We start from the raw sequence: 20,985 nt of genomic DNA on the forward strand, positions 1-20,985 counted from the left end.
AGGCTTGCATTGGTCCTCAGGCTGATAGCCTAGTACCTACCTATGAACCCATGGTAATGCCTCATCCTATGCACTGCGGTACTCCTTAGCCTTTCTACTGTCTTCTCACTTAGCTCACTCAGTTTAAGCTCTGCTGATATGAATATTTGGGTCTCCTTACATTTAAGTTAATAGTTTTATTTCCCCATGATGTATGCATTTCTTGCATTGTTGCTCTCTCAAAATTCCATATTTAGTATTTCAGTGCATTACATTAAGAAATCATATGTTTCTTTCCTCCAGCTTTATCAAGAGTCATCTCATCCTTTTTGCTGTATCTTACACATCAGACAAAAGATCAGGTGGAAGCTGCCTTTTCACGGGGAAAAGATAAAAATAGCATGAGTACACAACTGTTTGAAGAAGTCTGGAGATACTCTACAAAGTAGTGCTTTGAACAGTTTCTAATGGGGGTAGACAGTGACTCATTGACTCGTCTATCATTCAAAGTCCAGGTAGTACTCAAGGTTGAAGCTTCCTAGATGGAAATGATACCTGCTTCCAGTCACATCCTACACTACTAAACTTGCCAAGACATGAACTTTCTGCTTGCAAGACTTGGCTATATGGTTAGTTGGGACATAGGGTGAGAGAAGGTCATTCTGCTGTGGGTGCAGTAACTCATAGATGATGTTGAAAGAGGATTCAAAATCACAAAACAAAACAAACTGTGCGATCTGTTCAATATGAAACATACTTTTTGTATGTCAAAGAGCCTCCTACACTTATTGTTAACCTCACAATTTACAAAAATACTTCTGCCATAAAGCTTTGCAACAAATTGCATTATATGACAATCACAAAAAAATTCATTTTCATTTTCTCGTCCTCAAATGTAACACCAGATGACATGTTTATTCTACTGTATATTGTTTCCATATCAGGTGTAAAAAAATCTGTTATTATCTGTGACTAACTTATATTGACCTAAAATGTTTATTTATTTATTTATTTAACATTTGTTGACCAGGAAAGTCTGAGTAATACCTGAGGAGAAACGCTCCAGACGCATGTCTTTGAAATGCATTAATGCTTATTCTTTGTTTTACTGTTTACTTGTTTTATTGTGGACTTTTCTCCCCAGGTCTCCAATGAAAGTGGCAGCTTGTCTACCTAGTTGGGCTATCCTAGTAAACAAATGCAATAAATAACTAACTAAATAAATACATACATACATAGACAAATAATGTTAATTTACAGTATATATTACATCAAGCAAGTTGGAAAAAAAGCAAAGCGGTAGCAGCTATTATAAGTAAAATCTTTTCAAAAGCTTTGTTAACATTACGGTATGTGTAAATGCAAATGTTACCATTCTCTCTCCATCTGCTCTCATGTGACTCAAAATATTGTCCTATATGTACATCATGTAATTATCATCTCCAAAATGGTTTGATGCTCTGTTTGTACAGTCTGTGCTACAATTGTCATCTTGTATATCACATTTTGAGAATATGAATATCTACATATCTGTATGTGTTTTGAAACTTGTTTAATTGGTATATGTTTATAACTTGATCTAACTGGCATTTATCCTCTCAAAAGTTCTTGGATAGCTTGCTATTTGTATCAGTGTTCTGTTTTACACTGTTACTACAAATGTTGGCCTATGGGCCTGGGTTGTAGCTGAAAAGGGTCTCAGGACCAGCTCAGAGACCATTTGGCCAATGTAATAAATACACAGGCAAGTGTGTATGCCATTGCAGCTTGAGCAATCTAGGTTTTCTAATGTGTTTTTTTTTTTTTTTATAAATCTTGTGCTTATCAATTTATTTTTACATTTAACCTTTTGACTAAATAACTTGTTAGGTTTATCCTACTTTTACACTGCCAAACATGCAAGCCTACTGTTTAACAAACTGTAATGTGCATAAATTGTGTGTTATTTGCTTTTTATAAGCTGCTTATTTCTGCATTTTAACAGATACCGGTGTGTGTGTCACATGTGCTTTTCACCCAGTTTCTTCATTATAAATTTACTCTTCCCAGTTGGATATATCCTGTTAACAATACATAAATAACCATTTAAAAAATAAGTGCTCTGGGATTCAGAAAAGCATAACACATTACTCTAACCTGTTTTCTGCAGGTTTTCACAGTGCATTAAGGCTGAGCTATTCAGAGGTAGCCTCACTATTATAGTGGTATGAAGGCACCAGCCAGTAGCACAGACAGTGGTCTTACTGTCAAAGCAACATGCAAATGCAGCAGTCTATGGATGCAGCTAATGCTAATTAGCCATGTGCTCTCCACCTGAAAAATCACAGGTATCTGAATAGTGTAGGAGAATAATTCAGATAATTCAATGTTCCTGTCAGATAAGGAAATCCCAGAAGATCTTCATCAAAGAGTTGCTACACTGTGGCCATCTTGGATGGAACTAAATTCAGATACTTTTCAATGATGAATACTCAGTGATTCCTGCCTTTTAACAACTGCATTTGTAAAGCAGGGATACCTGCAATAAAATCATTACTGCTGGAACAACCTTCACAACCACATCCAGTTATATAGAAGCTATTGTGCATAATACATTGTGGTTTTTAAAAACAATGCACACAGAACATGGTATAACCCTAAAAGTTGAAGTACAGATGGGATTTAGACTAGTTTGCATGCAGTAATATAGTATGGCTGCCTTCATTCCTTTTAACAAAATGATAATACTGACATCTACATTCACTCATTAGCAGTTGCTGTACGCTAACCTATTACCCATCAGGGTATTCATTTTTTGCCCAGTGGTTTTAAGTTATACACACAGCAGTGCAACAGTCACTTATTAGCATACCCACTTGTCAAATTAACTCAAACAGGTTATGGTCATACTAGAGTATTATATTTAATTTCTAAGAGTTTTAACAAAGACAGGTGATATCTCTCTATAAAATAACTTCAGTGATACCAAAGACAGTGGACATTGACTGTTATTAAATGTGACAAATGTTGTCTACAGATAAGTATTTCACTGCATTTTAGTTAATAACAGATCACTGCCCTCCCAAGCACATATAAACCACAGAGAATAGTTGAACTGGAAAAACAGTAAATGGCAAATGAAAGAACTGCAAACAGTATAGTATTTCAGGTAATTTCTAGCAATAACACAAATGTTGCATGGTTAGGTGGAGTTTATATTGTAACCCTATCAGTTTACTTGAGAGAAATAGTTCTCACGGTACTATATTTCTGCTTGATTATAACAATAACAAATGAGTCAACCCTTCATATAATACATGCAGACAATGCTGCCACAGAAATGTATTTCAACTTATTTTCAACAATAACCCAGGGGTAACAACCCTCCACATGCTTGAAATTTGGGTACACAGGACATATGAATGACTAAATACCTACCATACTGCCTCCAATGGCATTTCTCAGTTTCATATTTTACAACAACAAATATCCTGACCCCCAATTATGATACTGGCACTGGGAACATCCTATATGTCTGACTGGCTATATAAAAATAACACTACCCCAGGAATGGGCTTCTGACTTAAGTTATTCAGACATTTGTTGTTAAATAGAAAAGTGTAAAACCTACCCCTATTGCATAACGATCATTAACTTCAGCCATTTTGGGTAAATTTAACACATATGTTAAATTAAGTGGATCCAGGAAAATTTCTCCGTCAGTTAACACAATTATAATCTTGGTGGAATCCTTCCTTGAGCCATGTTTTTCTGAAAATATATTGTCCCTGTTGTAATACAAAAAAATAAAGTTAGCTGCATGTTTGAAGCAGTTTGTAAGCAGTATCCACTAACAGTTATAAACAGAGAGGAATCAGATTACAATTCAAGAATGTCCTTAGGTGCAAGAGTTTTGTTTCCTTAAATGTTGCAAACTACAGTGCATTTATTCCTCATAAAACAAAGTTATGTGCTTACTTTAACAACTGATCTACACAGGAAGTTGAATATTCACCATTGATAAGACTAAGGCCAGCCCATAAAAGTTTCCCAGACTACCTTAGCCCATACCTCTCAACTGTCCAGATGTTTGCAGAATGCCAAGAATTAGTCTCGTATTTTTGATCTTTTTCCTCATAAAATTTTGGTTTTCTGGCAAATCATTGGCATGTCATTGCGCATTGAAGTCAGAAAATAATGACAGATATTTGAGTTTCAAATTTCATCCTCTTCAGAAAGTTCATGCTAATGTAAAACCTATTATTGTATCAACTTTCTAAGTTTGTAAGAGCAATATTAAAAATCTGTCCCTATTTTTAGGCCTTTGTTCCACCATTATGTATGGCTTTGTCCAAATTTCTTGCTCTAAGAGGTTGAGAGGTATGCCTTAGCCCTCCCATCTATCCATAATATTTAACATCTAAGGATCCATTTCTAGATCTCTGACAACATGTGAAAGGCAGGGTATAAAGCCAGAAAAAATTTCTCTTATGTCAGAGCAACCCCCTCCCCACCCCAGAAACAAGTATACTTCCAGGCCCATGGTGGGTAAAAGATGGTAGAAATGGTAACAGAGCTAAAACAGCCAACAAATATCAATTGTTATAATTCGTAACTGTCACTAAAAGTTTCATCTCTCAGCCTGACTGGAGACTTGACTAGGGGCTGAAGTAGAAAGACGTTCTTAGATATAACTGACAGGTAAACCTTATTAGAAAAATAAGGTAAATACTCCAAGGTACATGAAATGAGAGCCATATAAGGATCAAGTTCACTGGTAGTGGCCCATAAAGGAAAATGAGCCTTTTGCAAAGTCTCCAGTCAGAGATAAGATTTTGGCCCAACCTCTTGGGGTACAAAGGGCCCCTGGTCATCACGGGTACTGAAGAAACCAGAAAGTTAACCTAAGGATGTGAAGTTCTAGTGCAGGCTTGCCAGATGGGTGAGACAGAAGATTCTTGAAAGGTCTCTGATGAAGAGGTTTGGGTAAGAGATGAGGCCACAGCAGTGGATTACAAATTTGCTGGGGCAAAAAAAGGGGGCTACTAGGATCATTTTAGCCTTACAATTCCTGGTATTTCACTAGAAATTTGGGAATAAGGGAAGATGGAAAAACATGTAAAGGAGTCCATAGGCCATTTCTGGAGTCCATAGGCCACTTTTGGATGGTGGTAGTACAATGTCACTGTTTTTTTTCTGACAGAGCGACAACTCATGATGCATCAGAAGACAGATCTTTGCTGATGCATTAGGACATTGGCTTCTCCCTGGATATAAGAAATAAGTAGACGGTAACGGGAACCAAAGACCTGCTGTCATTCTCTCATACCTTCATGACATAGGGGACAGGAATTAAATCCTTCTTGCCTGTTTGAATATGAAACCACTGTCATGTTGTTGGATTGGATGACAATTGCACTGGATGGAAGAGAGTTCTAGAATTCCTGCAAGGTGAGGATGGCCCTCCTTTCTATAATATTGATCTGTAGCTTATCATCATGGGTTAACCACCTGCCTTGGCCAGCCTGCTCCAAAAAATGCACCCCCCCCCCCAGATAACAAGCGATCATGGTCATAATCATCAGGGGAGTGGGGGCATGAAAGTGTCTGCCCAGAGAGAGCTTGAAATCTTGAGTTCACAATACACAATGCACTTTGCACTTATTAGATATATTCTGATATGACTGTCCAACAGATCTGAAAGCTGGGCTTTTGATTTTTGAGGATTCACCAAAGAACCTTCATGAGAAAACTGGCATAAGGCACCAGTAACAGAGTGGGCATTGTCGAGGCCCAGTGCTTGAAGACAAGCTGTAGCCTGGGCAAGGTGGCTCACAAGGTCAAGAATGAAAAAAAGGGTATTAAAAACCATAAAACAATATCAAGTTCAGAGTGTGGGGGCAGTGATACAAAACAGGAACATATTCATTCCAATGGCTCACTGACTGTTACTAAGAAAAAGTGCTAGGAATACTAATGACTTAGACATCTTCAGTGATTATGAGGAAATTAAGTCAAAGAAACGGAAAACAAGAGCCCTAGGGGGTGTGAGTTGTCAAGTCAGTCATCCAATAGTTTTAAAAAGAAAAAACACCATAGAAGATAATAATAACAATAACAGTAATAATAATAATAATAATAATAACACATTTTAATATTAAATTGTTCACTTCTCAGGAAACTTTAAGAAAATTAAGCGGCCTGGGTAAAGATAAAACAACAGTACCTTTCTAGTCTTGCTTAAAACTAAAAACTATAATTGGCTTAATAAATACATTGCTAAGATGAAAATGAAGTACTACTGTATCCCAAAACATGCTGAGACTAATGATTTAAAGATATACCATTGAATTATATGAAAAATTCAGCCTTAGAATCACTAGAAATTTGGGAAGAATATTAAGGCCATACTTTATGAAATAATATCTGCCCCAAGATGGAATGATTATCTGGTTTCTAAAACATCTATGTTTAATATATAGTTGTGGAAGTTATACCAAGTCTATAATATTAATATCATAACACACTGAAAAGATTTTATTTTTTACGAACAAATGTTTCCCTCCTTTGATGGACTCCATTTAAATCAATATACTCTTGTTATTTAAGTGGTAAAATCTCAGGTAAACTCATTCCTTTTTTAGGATTCCTTCCCAAAGAAAACCAAGAAAGAACAGATTTCATAACCTTTTAAGATACAATTTTTGTAACGCATAGAGTGTAGAGAAAAGCACAATGAGCCGATATTCATACTTGACAAATGTAAATTCAGCATTATTACTATAGATGAGGCTTGGGATTCATCGAATATTATGTTTTTAGGGTACAATAACTATACATGTCTAAGAAACAAGAAGAAAGGAAGTAAGTTTTACTACTAATGTATAACTCAGTTCTATCAGCCTTAATTTCAGCAAACATTCTCACAGACTAATACTGAGTTATCAAACTGCAAATATGTATACAATTAAAAAAATAGTATATAAATTATATAAACAAGATTGTCGAGAACAGTGACCTTAATTTTCCTAGCATCAGTTGGGATTCCTGCTCTGCTGATTCATTTCTTGCACAAGAATTTATTAATGTTTCCTTTCATGGTTACAGTGAAGTGGGACATGGAAATAGATTACAAAGTAGGATATTAGATTTAATACTCTCAAGTAATGAGAGTATGATAAATGACATCAATATTGGTCCTATTCTTGGTGAATCAGACCATAATTCTATATTTTTTATTAAAATTGGAAAGGTCAGTTATAAATATGAATAGATATTTCATTATATACTATTGGATTATAATAAGGAGAGAACTTAATCATGTTAACTGGCTGAGTAAAAAATGTGAACGCTTAACAGCTGGGACTGCAGCTTGCTTTTTAGTTCAGAATGTGATAACCCTTCTAGAGAGTGAGCAACATCATTGGTTAACTCTTTCTGGAACCAGTACATATGTAACCCATAGTATAACACATTCAAAGATACGGGGAAGACTGAGAGTACATGCATCCTGTATCTGTTAATCACACACACACACAACTCTTCAATAGGAAGATTGACAACATTAGCCTGAGGTTGTGGGCATCCTTTTCAAGGCTAATCAGACAATTATGGAGTCCATCAAAGTGTTTTGCAATGGACTAGGACAGTCTTTTATTATACCCTAAGATTTTTGATTGACGTCTACAGTATAGGAATCACCATATCTTCTAAGCATTTTCTTAGACAAGCCAAACTAGTTTTCAGCTAGTTAACCACCCAAGAGAATGACATAGAAAACTAAAAGGTCTTCCTTTTGTGAATTTGAGACTCAATAATGCCAGACAAAAACTACTAAAATCTAAGTGTGATTTAACACAAGTCACAGCAAACTTTGAAAGTCATTATTATACATTCAAAGCATTTTTTCAGGGGACAGTTACAGTCCTTAAGCATGCCCATTCTGACTTAGAGGCATTGTTCAGGTGACATTTAGCCTTCATGCAGATGAATTGCAGAATATTCCTGAATTTGGGATCATTGAGAAGAAGTGTGGGAGAATCCACTTCTAGTCATTGACCATGTCCAGACTTAGAAACTTGTCTCTTGAGTCCCAGTGCTTCTCCTCACACTTAGCTTTACCCCAGGGCCTTGGAGGGACAGAATCCAATGAGACTTCCCCTCACACTTAACTTCATTGCAGGGCCTTGGAGGGACAGAATCCAATGAGACTTCCCCTCACACTTAACTTCATTGCAGGGCCTTGGAGGGACAGAATCCAATGAGACTTCCCCTCACACTTAACTTCATTGCAGGGCCTTGGAGGGACAGAATCCAAGGAGAGGAAGAATGAGATCTAGACACCATAACTACATCCATCCAAAACCCTCTGGTGACTTTGCTCTGGTCAACAGCAGGTAGGTAGAGCTAATAACTGTAACAGGAGGTCTGTGGGCAATAGCTTGAATCATTGAGGATGATAGCTAATGTGGGAAAGCTTTCATCATCACTGATAGAAGCAGCAATGGTCCCAAATCTAAGATCAAGGCCAACAGCTCCAAGGCACTGACACCAAATGATGCTGGACATGAAATTGAAGAAAAAAGGGCTGACTACATACCAAGGACCAACAGGTCAACACTGACCCTCAAGGTTGACTTGGCCATTGACAAACATGGGTAATAATCTCAATATCAATCACCAGAAGTCTGACTTCATGGATGGAATATCTGACCTGGAATGACATGAAACCAAAGACAGCTGCAGCAGATTGTTGCCTAATGTCAATGAAAGCACCGAACCCCCCACAAGAGATGAAGTCAGAAACATCAACAGTAAGGGTGGTCTAATGGTCAAGACTGAGAGCATCAACCCACACTAAACCATTGATTTTAACATTAAAAATGGTGGGTGGTCTAATGGCTTAGATGGAACTCAGGTCAAAGTGCCCATGTTGAGGAGGGTCAGGAGCAAGTTCAGAAAAGATGGCAAAAAGTTACTCTCAAATCCTAGATGTTAGCAGAGGAAGAAATATGGGACCACATCACTGAACACTGAAAAAAAAAAACTCTCCCACATTATTTTTTAATCTAACTGAACTAAAACAGACCTATGGGACCTGATGAATGCAGATGATGAGGGATAAAATGCAAAGCTTTGGCTCAAAAATTTCTAAAGAAACACTTTCAATGTGGGGGGTTCAAAGAAGCTAGCCCTTCAGGGTACTTAGTCTTGGAAAGCACAGGCTCAACAATCTTAAAGAATAGCAACTTTAATTATTCTACCATTAACAGCAACATTCACATATTTTAGTTTCTTTACACCAAGCACATGTCATATATCTGTCTGAATTTGTCTGATCTGTTGCACCAACAAATGTAAACAATAAGTACTTTGAAATACATTGAAGTGCATACTGTATGCAGTTACTTTATAGTATGGCTCCCTGCATTAAATGTGATCCTTTAAATTGTGCATATTTTCATAACGTGAAAGTCAGCTGTTTTAAAGTCATTGTTTCGTCCCTTTGCCCAAAGCAGAGTAACATCAGAAGTAACATATTTAGAGACATGGGATATGGAGGTAAAGCTCCACAGCTCCACAATGGGAGATTAGGAGGAATATCATCCTGCTAAAAACAAATCTTTAATAAAGCTGACTTTTGCAGTTATAGGAATTTACAATTTGAAGGATTTTAGTCTGGAGGCTTATCGTATATACTTGTTGTTGTCCTTTATCATTTCATAACTCAGTTTATTGTTGGTTTTCATAATTCATACTATACGTTTCTACACTTACACAGTGTCTGCCTCCACTGTATTTGTGTGTAATATATGTGTGTGATATATGTGTGTGATATGTGTGTGTGTGTGTGTGTGTGTGTGTGTGTGTGTGTGTGTGTGTGTGTGTGTGTAGTCACATGCATGACCTTTTTGTTTCCTCTTGCAGTGCCCTGCTGTGCCTTAAAAGCTTGTTGTGGATACACCCATTACCCAGCATCAGATTATATATGGTGTGCAAAGGATGTTATCTTCATATGTGCATTGTGGCTTTGATGAGCTGTGGATTGCATGGAACATGCAGGCATTCATACTGATGTTCCCATAGTGGTGTGTACTACTATGCACATCTGACATTTTGCATACTGCAATATTAGCAACAGCTGCTGTTGGTATGCTCCTCCTATAGTATATGCATCTTATTGATCTTAATTTTTCCAGGCATTTTCCCTGTCTCTCATTAAATCTGACTTTATTAAATATTTAATTTATGTATTTGTTAACTCAGTATGCACATGGTCATTTTCAGACCATTTCTAACCAAGACCTAGGCCTCAAAGGAAAAGGTACACACTATATAGATAGAGGCAATGTTTCAAATGCAGAGATGATGACATCGTCAAGAGTAGCATCACTGGAATTGAATTTATTCTTTAGTCTTGGTGAGTACCTTCACATGATGGACCCTGTTTTCACAAATCTCACCAAGACAACACTAATATATAGGCTGTATTTTTTATATGGCATATATCATGGAGAGTGACAGAGTAAAAAATAAAAAAGTCAGTTGGGTACACAGGTCCCAGAATAAAAAGTACCTAATCCTGGTGTACTTACTGGTGCCAGGACTGGAAAAATTATTTAAATCGATATGGATAGACTTATTAAGAATGATGAAAGAAATAGATTACAGAGAGTAAATTATAACAAAATGTTAGAAGTTTGTAAAACAGATGAACACAGCAATTAGGACTATTCATAGAAATTCTTGTGATATAACAGAAATAAATAAGATTTATTACTGTGCAGCTGAATTAATAACATATACATTTTTACCAAAAAATATGGAATAATAAGGGAAAAGAAGGGAAGAAATAAAATACCACTATGGAAGCAATGGATAGAAAAAAGCTATAAAGCAATTAAGACAAGAAGTATCACTATTAGTAGAATATAGAGAGGAAACAGATCAGCAAGCTAGACTTGGTGAAAACAATGCACAATAACAAAATAAGTAATTCACTGATGACACAAAAAACTCTTGTAAAGAACTTGGAAACAATGCAAAAGGAATAGAAACACTACCAAAAAAGAAAAAGACACATTTTTGGAGAAATATTTATGAAGACCATATGAGTGCTGAATGGATAAAAAAGCTAAACAAAACAGTAGGAGTTATAATCGAGAGGTTATGAAATGGGATTAAGTAACAGACAGAGAAACATAAATAAAATAAGAAAAACTCCTAAGTGGAAAACTGCAGGCCCAGACGCAGTACCCAATATCTGCCTCAAAGTATTAACATCTTTGCACAAAGATTTTACCCTGAGTAAGAATAACATTTATGAGAAACCTGAAGAGACACCACCCTGGTTAACAACAGGAAAAATAATACTTCTCCTCAAATGTGAACCTGTAGACCATCCTAAAAACTACAGACCAATAACTTGTCTTCTAACAATATAACAACTATACACAGGAACTGATGTTGACAGAGTATATAATCATTTAGAAAAAAAACTCAATTATGGCAGTAGAATAAAAGGGTAACAAAAGAAAGTCATATGCAACAAAGGACCATTTGTTGCGAACTATAACAGGGAATTGTAAAAAGGGGTAGAAACTAATTATGGCATGAGTAGATTACATAAAAACTTTTGACAGCAATCTACATTCATGGATAAGGGAATACTTACTGATGTACAAGATACACCTTATGTTCATCGATTATTTTACAGAGACCAAGAAACAGAGACGAACCACTTTGCAGTTAAGCCATTACAAAGAGTAAATTATTATCCCAGTGATAAAAATTCAAAGGAGTATATTCCAGTGATTCTTTGTCACTGCTCCTTTTTTGTCTTGTCCTTAACTCATTAAGCTGCTTAATTAACAGATTAGGCCATGTTACAATCTGGCTCCAGGAAAACAATCTTATTTAAAGATGTTTGTGGATTATTTAATTGCATAGTTTATCAGATAAGAAGTTAAAAGCACAACTTCAAGTGGTTAAAATTTTCTAAAATAATATAAAAATGTCATTTGGTCTTGACAAATGTACAAAAGCAATGTTTAATGCAGGAAAGCTGCAGCACCAAGAAAATATCTGTCTGGGACAGGACTATAATATAAAGAACTTGAGCAGGAGGGGGTGTAGAAATATTTGGGAATTGATGAAGGTTCAGCAATAAAACATCAATGCATGTAAAGTCAGGGATACTTTGAAAGACTAAAACTAATGCTAAAAACTGTCTTGACACCTAGGAAAAAAGTCCAAGCTATAAACAAATTTCTTATTCCTGTTCTAAATTACAGTTTTGGGGTGACCGACTGGCCCTAAAAGGTACTGGATCAGTTGGACAGGAAAACATGAAAGATGTTTCATGTTTATCAAATGAAATATGAACATCAGTGTATACCAAGATTCCTTGTTCTGAAGGAGGTATGGATCTCTTCAAAACTGATTATCTGTAGAGACCTGCAGTTTTGGGATTGCATACATATCTGCTGACAGGATCCACCACATAACACACGCACTCAGGTCACTCCACAATAAGTACAAATATGACTCTGTCATTGTCCATGTTGGTGTGAATGACCCGAGATGTACCTCCCTGGACTACATTAAGAGAGACATGGGGGAGCTCTCGGATCTTGTAGCCCAGGCAGATATGACCATTGCCCAGAATGATACCACACTACAAGGACAAAATGATTGACTTCAACAATTGGCTAAGCTTCTGGTGTCATTCTAAGGGAATCCAGTATCTGTCTGCCTGGGATGACATGGTCAACAGACTTGCCAGAGATGGCCTGCACCTGTCACCTCTGGGATTCTGGATACTGGCTAAGGCTCTTGCCACCCTTATAGTGCCTTTTTTATGCAAGGATCAAATGATAAATTCACCACTGTAATAGGTACAAGCAAGCAGACTCTGAGGGGTAATGCTACTCAATGCTAGAAATCTAAACCTCAAAATGCACTCACTCGAGGCACTCCTTAAAATGGAGAACAGTAACATCTGTGCAGTGACAGAGACCTGGTTCAAGGCTCCACAGAGCACCCCTGCATTACCAGGCTATAATTCATACCACACCTTTTGGCCACCTAACCTGGACCAAAACACTAAAGGTGGAGGCTTGTCCATATTCATTAAGGATATCCACACCTCCAGGCTAGTTGCTCAACATAATGCATCCAAAATTATCCAAGTGCAACTAACAATGGGCAAGACTGCAGTCCAGGTTGTAGCTTGTTACAGATCCCCCACCATGCCCCAGGATTCCCACTCTTCATTTCTTAAGATACTGGAAAATATTAAGGTACAACCCAATACCTTAATTATGGGTGATTTCTACTACCTCACCATCAACTGGGAAAACTACTCATGTACCAACTCATTTGCTCAATGTTTTCAGAAATTCATAAATTCTAATGTCTTGGATCAGCTTGTCCACACCTCCACCAGGGGCAACAATATCCTGAACCTGGTCATTACCAATATGGGCAACTGGTGTTCCATGCCAGAGGTCAATTCCTCGCTGGTTAGATCCTACCACAAGCTAATTACCCTAGACATCTTTATCCCACCCCCCTCCAACCCCCATTAAGGAAACCACCATCAAAAACTACTCCAAAGCCAACTTCATGCTTCTTAAGACCGAAGTGGCAAACTTCACGACACCCATGCAGACAGAAAATAGAGGTATGACTGCTGACTCTTACACAAATGCACTGTATAAGCACATACACAAGTGCATGGATCGTGCCATTCCCAACAGAACCAAGATGTTATCTTCCAAAAAAAGGAAGACAATCTGGTGGTCCCCTGCCATAAACAAACTTTACAACAGAAGGAAGAAGCTGTTGCAAAAAAAGAGTAAAATCCCAAGATCAGAGGAACTCCCTGGTCAGCCTCAGCAAGAAGCTGAGATCCCTCATAAAATCCTCCAAACCCAGTTATGAAAATAAAATCACCACTAATTCCAAAGACAACCACAAAGCATTCTATAACTATGTCAAGAATCTTCTGAAAAAACCTTGTGTCGATAAGGATCTGATGCAAGAATGGTTAAGAAGAGATGAATTGAAACCAAAAGATGAAAAGTCAATAACAGAAGCCCATGATAGTGGACTATGTACACATTGGTTTACAAAATCCATGACCATGGAGAAACAAATACGGGTTCTGTAAAAAAAAAAAAAAAGAACTAGAAACAATTGTGTATCTTGTTGCTGGGTTTGATACACTCATGGCAGAGGGAAATATATACCAAAAGGCACAATAATGTGGCAAAACCTTGCACAGGGGATTGTGCAAACACTACAAGTAGTTGAGAAACAGTGGAAACATGAACCACAAAGCATTGTAGACAATGATGATCACGTGAGATCACCAATTACCAACAGTTCAAAAAACAGATGTGAGAAAACCAGATATAATAGTGCAGGAAAAAAGGACAAAAGTAACATTGAACATTGAAATTGCTGTACCCAGTGATTAGTGCTTACATACAGAATGGTACAAAGTCATAAAATACCAGGATTTGCAGCCAGAAATGAGAGCAGTGTGATGTGGAAGAAGGATATCCAAACAGTTCCATAGCAGGAGGAACAGGTCTAATAAAAAAGAATTTAGCTAAAGCATCCACTAATAAACAGTTTTTATTAGTGGATGTTTTAGCAAAAGGGCACACTTTTGTGCCCAGTAAACCTGCTGATATTTCATGGACACTTATAGACTTAAAATTGTTTATAAGGAAGTTAACTTTTAAGTTATTTTTCATGTCAGATGCTATACAGGGTGGTGATTTTAATTCTAACCCTGATTGTTTCAGAATTTCCAGTATATTTAACCCAAATACTTCACCTACAATAACAGTATTTGAACAATTATGTGAGCATGACATCAGGAATATGCATCTGTTTAGTGATAAAGCTAGAGTTAATAAGTTAACTAGGAATGACTGGGAATTGATTTATGAACTGAAGAATAGTGGGGTTAAGGTGATTAAACCTGATAAAGGTGGGGGCCTGGTCATAATGAATGAAATATATTATAAGTCATGCATGCATGCAAGAAATGTTTTATTTACTGACAATTATGAAACAGTTTCCATTAATGAGATCAATACAGCATATAGGTATATTACGATGTATTTAAACGACCTGTTCATAGAAGCAAGAATTTCTATTGATATTTTGAATTATCTAACAATATTAGCCCCCCTAAATCCCAGTCATTTTTGGCATCCCAAAAATTCATAAAGACCTTAGCAACCCCCCTTTTTGGCCTATAGTTAATGGCCGGAATAGTATAGCGTACCCCATGGTTAAATATGTGGACCACATTCTGAAAAGGTATGTAAGTACTGAAACCCAAATTTGTAAGGATTCCTGGACCTTTTTGGAAATAAATAATGGCCTGAGGTATAATGAGTCCTATAACTTTGCCACAATAGATGTAAAAGACCTTTATACCGTAATACCACAGGATGTTGGTATTGAGTGGGTAACAGAGGTGTTACTTGATAAAGGTATCAACCATGATGAGCTTCAACTGGTCCAGGAATTTTTGGACATTATCCTTAAGAATAATTTTTTCATGTTCAATGATTCCTTTTATATTCAAAGAAAAGGGGTAGCCCATGGGTTCACCATGTGGGGCTGGCTTCACAAATTTGGTCATGTGTTTTTGGGAGAGGAAATTTGTTCTGGAACATAGACTATATTCAAACTATTTAGTTTATTACACTCGATACCTGGACAATATATTCCTAATGTTTGAGGGAGGTGCTGACATTTTTAACGAATTTCTGGTACACATTAATACTACAACTGATTTTTTAAGATTTACCAGTAATTTTTCTATGAAGAAAATTGCATATCTGGATGTATACTTACAGAAGGACAGGGTCAGACAGAAGCATGTGGCCACCATCCACAGAAAGAAGACGTATTCATATTCTTTTCTCCACTTTACCAGCTCACACCCTATGCATCAGAAAAAATCCATGGTGAAAGGCCAGCTAGTCAGGGCAGCCAGAATGGTTTCGAACTTGGTTGATTTTAAGGAAAAATTTAATTTTTTACGTACCTTATTTATGAACCGAGGTTACACAGATTATTTTCTGGATAAACTGACTCTAAAAGGAATGCAGGACACTTTAGAGCTATTTTGAATGGGTCTGAAACAGATGGGGGCCTATACTTGAATAATTATTTTAGTAGCCCCACGTTGGGTGTGTTCATGAAAGATAGGACTGAACAAGTTAACTATAGCCCTGACTTTTCTCTTTCAATTATCACCACTTTTAGTACTGATGCATATTATATCAAGAATATTTTGGAGAGAAATTGGAATTTTATTAACAAGGATGAGAATGTGCTAAAAAGATTGCCCCACACCCCAATATTGTATTTAGGAGGAGCAGCAATTTGAAGTACCTCTTAGCTAACAATATGTTACAAACCCTGAGGACTAAAGGGTATGTTTAAATGTGAAGCCTGCAATTTTTGCATAATCATAGATACTCGTTCTTTGTGCCAGGTTAATAATACAATTATTGTTTGCAAGGGGAGATGTAACTGCAGTTCTAAGGGATGTGTGTACTTAGCTAAGTGTAATTCCTGCTTAGATTTCTATATAGGTAAGACAGATAGGAAACATAAGGAACGCATATATGAACATCAATATGCTATTAGGAACAGGAAAGCTGAGAATGCCTTAACCAAACATATACTCAATAACCCTGACCATTCATTCTCCTTTAGGATTATTGACCAAATCTGTTCTCATATTAGGGGAGGACCATTTTCTTTATGGCTAGAGCAGTGAGAATTATATTGGCAGCTCAGAATAGATGCTTTTAAATACCAGGGTTAAATGATACATTCTAAATAGCTTGCATTCTAAAACTAAGAAATTTGATGAGATAGCATTTTTATCTTTGAAATGTTATTTTTACCTTTAGAATGTACACTTTGTATAAACTAATGTAGTTTAGGGACATACAGTTTCTTGTTAATTTCAGATTTTATACTATATCTGTATTTAAATATTTTTATAAGCTTTGTTTTAATTATATGTTGTTTGATTGTTTTCTATGTCTCATTGGACCTTTTTAAACATCTGACCGTCATGTGCTTTTTTTTGCTAACTATTTAAATGTGGTGTATTAGTTTTGTTGAACAGTCTGAAGAAGTGAGTGCATGTGTGCCCACGAAAGTGCTTACTGTTACAATAAATTCTTGTTTGTACCTTCTAGCCTTGGCTATTTTTTGATTTTTATAGTAGTTCTACAGTTTGTTTGTAGTAACAGTTTTTTGAGTCAGTCGCCAGAGCTGTGGATGAAGGTAAGGCAGATCATACAGCCTATCTTGAGCTGGCCAAGGCCTTTGATACCATTCCTCACTCAGGAATTATTGATAAACTCATCAAACTAGGCATCGACCCCTATATCGTTAGGTGGGTTGCAAACTGGCTCACAGATAGAACCCACAGTTTGAAAGTAGCAGACTCCAAGTCAGACTGCCGACCAGTTACGAGTGGAGTCCCACAGGGATCAGTCCTGGGTCCTCTCCTGTTTGGCATCTACTTCTCAGAAGTCCAGGCCAACACAGAGGGACTCTGGCTGAACAAGTTCACAGACAACTGCAAGCTGGGAGGCATTATTAACTCCCCAAGTGATGCAGACATCCTACAGAAAGGCCTCACTGAGACCAATGACTGGTGTTGAAACCATGGTCTTAAGCTTAATGCTAAAAAATTCGTCGTCATCCCCTTTGGGAAAAACTCATTTCCCACTAATTAGCACATCAATGGGACCCCACTGAAAATGTTAAAAGAGATCTGAGGACACAGGTTGACAACAACCTCTCCTTCAACCACCACATTGCCACTGTGGTCAGAAAGTCCTTCTATGTGACTCCATCTCATTACCAAGGGTTTTGCATCCAGGAAGAAAGAGGTCATCATTTCTCCATACTCTTCCCTCATTAGACCAATCATAGAGTATAATGCCCCATTTGGCATGTACCTCACTAGACACCTGCAACAGCTGGAGAGGCCAGAAAAGTACCTCACAAAGAGGATCCTAGGTCTTAAACATATGCCCTACATGGACAGACTAAAAAAACTCCAGCTATTCTCATCTACTAAGAGGCGATCTCTGCTTGACTTACAAAGCCATATCTGACCCACCTCTGTTAGAAATGCTACATCTAAAGAAATCCCAATCTCTCCACATTACACACTCCAGAGACCTCTACCTCATTACTACAATCAACAGAACATGCTGGAGGGACAGGTTCATAACCCAGGGACTGCCCATGCCCGGGAAAAGACTTCCCATACATGTCAAGCAGAGCACCTCACTGGCCCTCTTCAAGGAAAATCTTGATAAGTAGATGGGAAATAGAACATTCACCCCGGGGATTACTCCAGTGGCTCTACTTGATAGAGGCACGGGGAACTAACATCGGATGGCACAATGCCAGGGCACTTCTATGGGCTAGGTTTGTAAAGGCTCCAGGGCCATTAGCCTAGTACACATCTATGAACCTATGAGGCATGTCTGGGTGGCAGCCATATTCTAATTAACCATGCGCTCTCTCTCTCTCTCTTTCTCCTGGCACCACCTCCAGGAAGGTATCTACATGCCAAGTGAATCAAGAAATCGCTCGGACATGTAGATCAGCACAGTTGACTCCACCACAGCACAGTAGTGACCATAGCCAAAAGGTCATGCTCACCTACTGGAAATGAATGTAGTACAGGATCAGGAAGTGGGGAGAGCTTCTAGACACCAGGGATTACTCTAAGCACATGTGCTGTACCAGCAGTTAAAACAATATGATTGTGGGTGAGGGGAACCCCTAGCCACAAAGGATACTACACTTGTGCCATGACAACACCTACAGCAGTATGGAGATTGGGGGTGGGGAAGCACTAGCCACCAGGTATGCTACACTTGTGCCTTAACAATACTTAAATTAGTATGGGGATTGGGGAGTGGGGGGAACCACTAGACATCAGAGAGTACTGTAAACTCTTGTGGCTTAATTGCACTTGCACTATTATGGTGACCAGTGGGATGGGAGGACCAGCAGACACCTGGGGGTACTGTAAGCTATTGTGCCTTAACAGCATTTACACTAGTACACAGACTGCAGGGAAAACTCAGTGACAAGTACGGGGACTGGTGTATGTATGTGTGTACATGTGCATGTGTTTGAATGCGCACTTGTTTGTGTGTGTGGGTCTATGTCAGATGATAGAGTTTTCAGAAATTCAAAATTCATAAGGGCAAGACCAAATGATCAAGTTTCCAAAAGCTTGTACATCAAAAAAAAAAAAAACACAAAAATCTACCTTTTCTTCTTTTTTTGTAGGGAGGCAAGCCTCCCTACACCACCCACACCCCCCTGCAAATTATACATACCAACTCTGAGATCGCACTACAGTGAGGAAAGGGGTACATTTCCAATCTTCACTGTACTGTGATCTCCATTCAAAAGCTTTGAGCTTTCAAAAACTTGATCATATGGTCTCTTGCCCATATGAATTTTGAGTTTCTGAAAACTTAATCAACTGATAGAAACCCCGGGGTGGGGGGATATGACTGAGGGGAAGATGCCTATGCCTATACAATGCAGCTGCAGCAATGATCTGCACATCATTGTCATAAATGTGATTCAGAGACATAAAAAATAGCCAAAAATGAGATCTTTACCAATCGTGGCTAACAAGTCTATGACTTGCAAAATACTGTGTTGTGGGAGCAGGGCCTTTGTAGCGTAAGCCATCCCTTTCATGAATCCTTGGGTATATTTGTTTCTGTCTCCTTGTCATTCCATTATTTTAAAAATACTCATGTGAAAAGTGCACTTGATTCTGTGTCTTTGTCCTTCTGTCACGTGTATAATACTCATATGTGAAAAGTATATTTGATACTGTCCTTTTATCCTTGAGTACACTACATGCCCCAACCACTGTGCTATGCCAACAAAAGGAGGGTAAGACACTATTGGGTATATACATAACATGCACAATATTGTTTTTATGAATGTACTTTTCCACTGTGTATTTGTGCTGTGATACTGTGAAATGTGATTGCTCTCTCCTGCTGTAGACTGATAGTATGATAAGTTGTAACTGCACGCGGTTATGTTTTGCATATATACCTGTATATTGGCCTGCATTTTGCTCTTGTCTGTAGTGTCCATCTCCTGTGTGGACAATTGTAGCTGCATATGGAATTATCAACCATTGTTTTGCTATATTCAAATATGTAATATGGATGCATTGTACCTATAGTTGGAGCATGGTGCAAGCTACACTATGAAAATAGTTCACTCTGCCACCATCCATAAGTGTGTTTTTCCAGATTATATAATGAACAGCTGTGTGATGATGTAAGGTAGTGCCAGCATAGCTAGTTGTAGTTTTATAAAGAATTATATGTCATTTGTATGTCAAACTGATTTCTACATGTGCTTGTGTTGAAAATGTATTTGCAAAGTTGCTTGTGTTAAAAAATGCACCAACAGTGGCTCCTGCTGAACAGAAAAGAAATACACCTGTATGCCAGACTGTACTGTAACTGTTGAAATTAATATATTGTGACAGAGGATACTGGAATAGAGGAGGTTATTCTCAGTCCAGCTAACTTTGATTCAGTTTCTAGTAAATGGGGTAGTGTGGGAACCAGAAGTCATGTGACCAGATGTATGTGATGTCATCCTGTAATCCAGCACTGAAATGATGTTTTAATACTGGATGAGACAGAAGTCTCAGGGCAGTCTGTTTGTGCAACCTGACAAAGAAAGACAGTTCACCCATATTATCTTGCCTTGCTCTAGTAAGTGAACTAGGGGACAGTAACTCTTTAGATCAGTCAGGAAAATATAGTGAGATTAGTTAAGTATTGTTTTTCTGTATCTGTGTGATTCTTTCCATCAGTGTTATTATTAATATTTCCTATGATTGAAACTCTGGTGTTTATTGTAAATAGATATTTAGTATTTTTATGTTCTTTTATTGTTTAT

General features: G+C 37.6%; 1 protein-coding gene across 1 annotated transcript in view; it reads right to left on the minus strand.

The window, feature by feature from the left end:
• The window catches only part of ITGAE (integrin subunit alpha E), a 1,198,231-nt gene that overhangs the window by 675,198 nt on the left and 502,048 nt on the right, over positions 1-20,985 (minus strand). Inside the window, exon 19 of the mRNA XM_044054873.1 lies at positions 3,590-3,746. Coding sequence (XP_043910808.1) covers positions 3,590-3,746 — 157 coding nt within the window. The remainder of the gene's footprint in view (positions 1-3,589; positions 3,747-20,985) is intronic.

Source organism: Protopterus annectens, chromosome 13.part0, assembly GCF_019279795.1.
Source record: "Protopterus annectens isolate FY-2018-M chromosome 13.part0, PAN1.0, whole genome shotgun sequence".
NCBI lineage: Eukaryota > Metazoa > Chordata > Ceratodontiformes > Protopteridae > Protopterus > Protopterus annectens.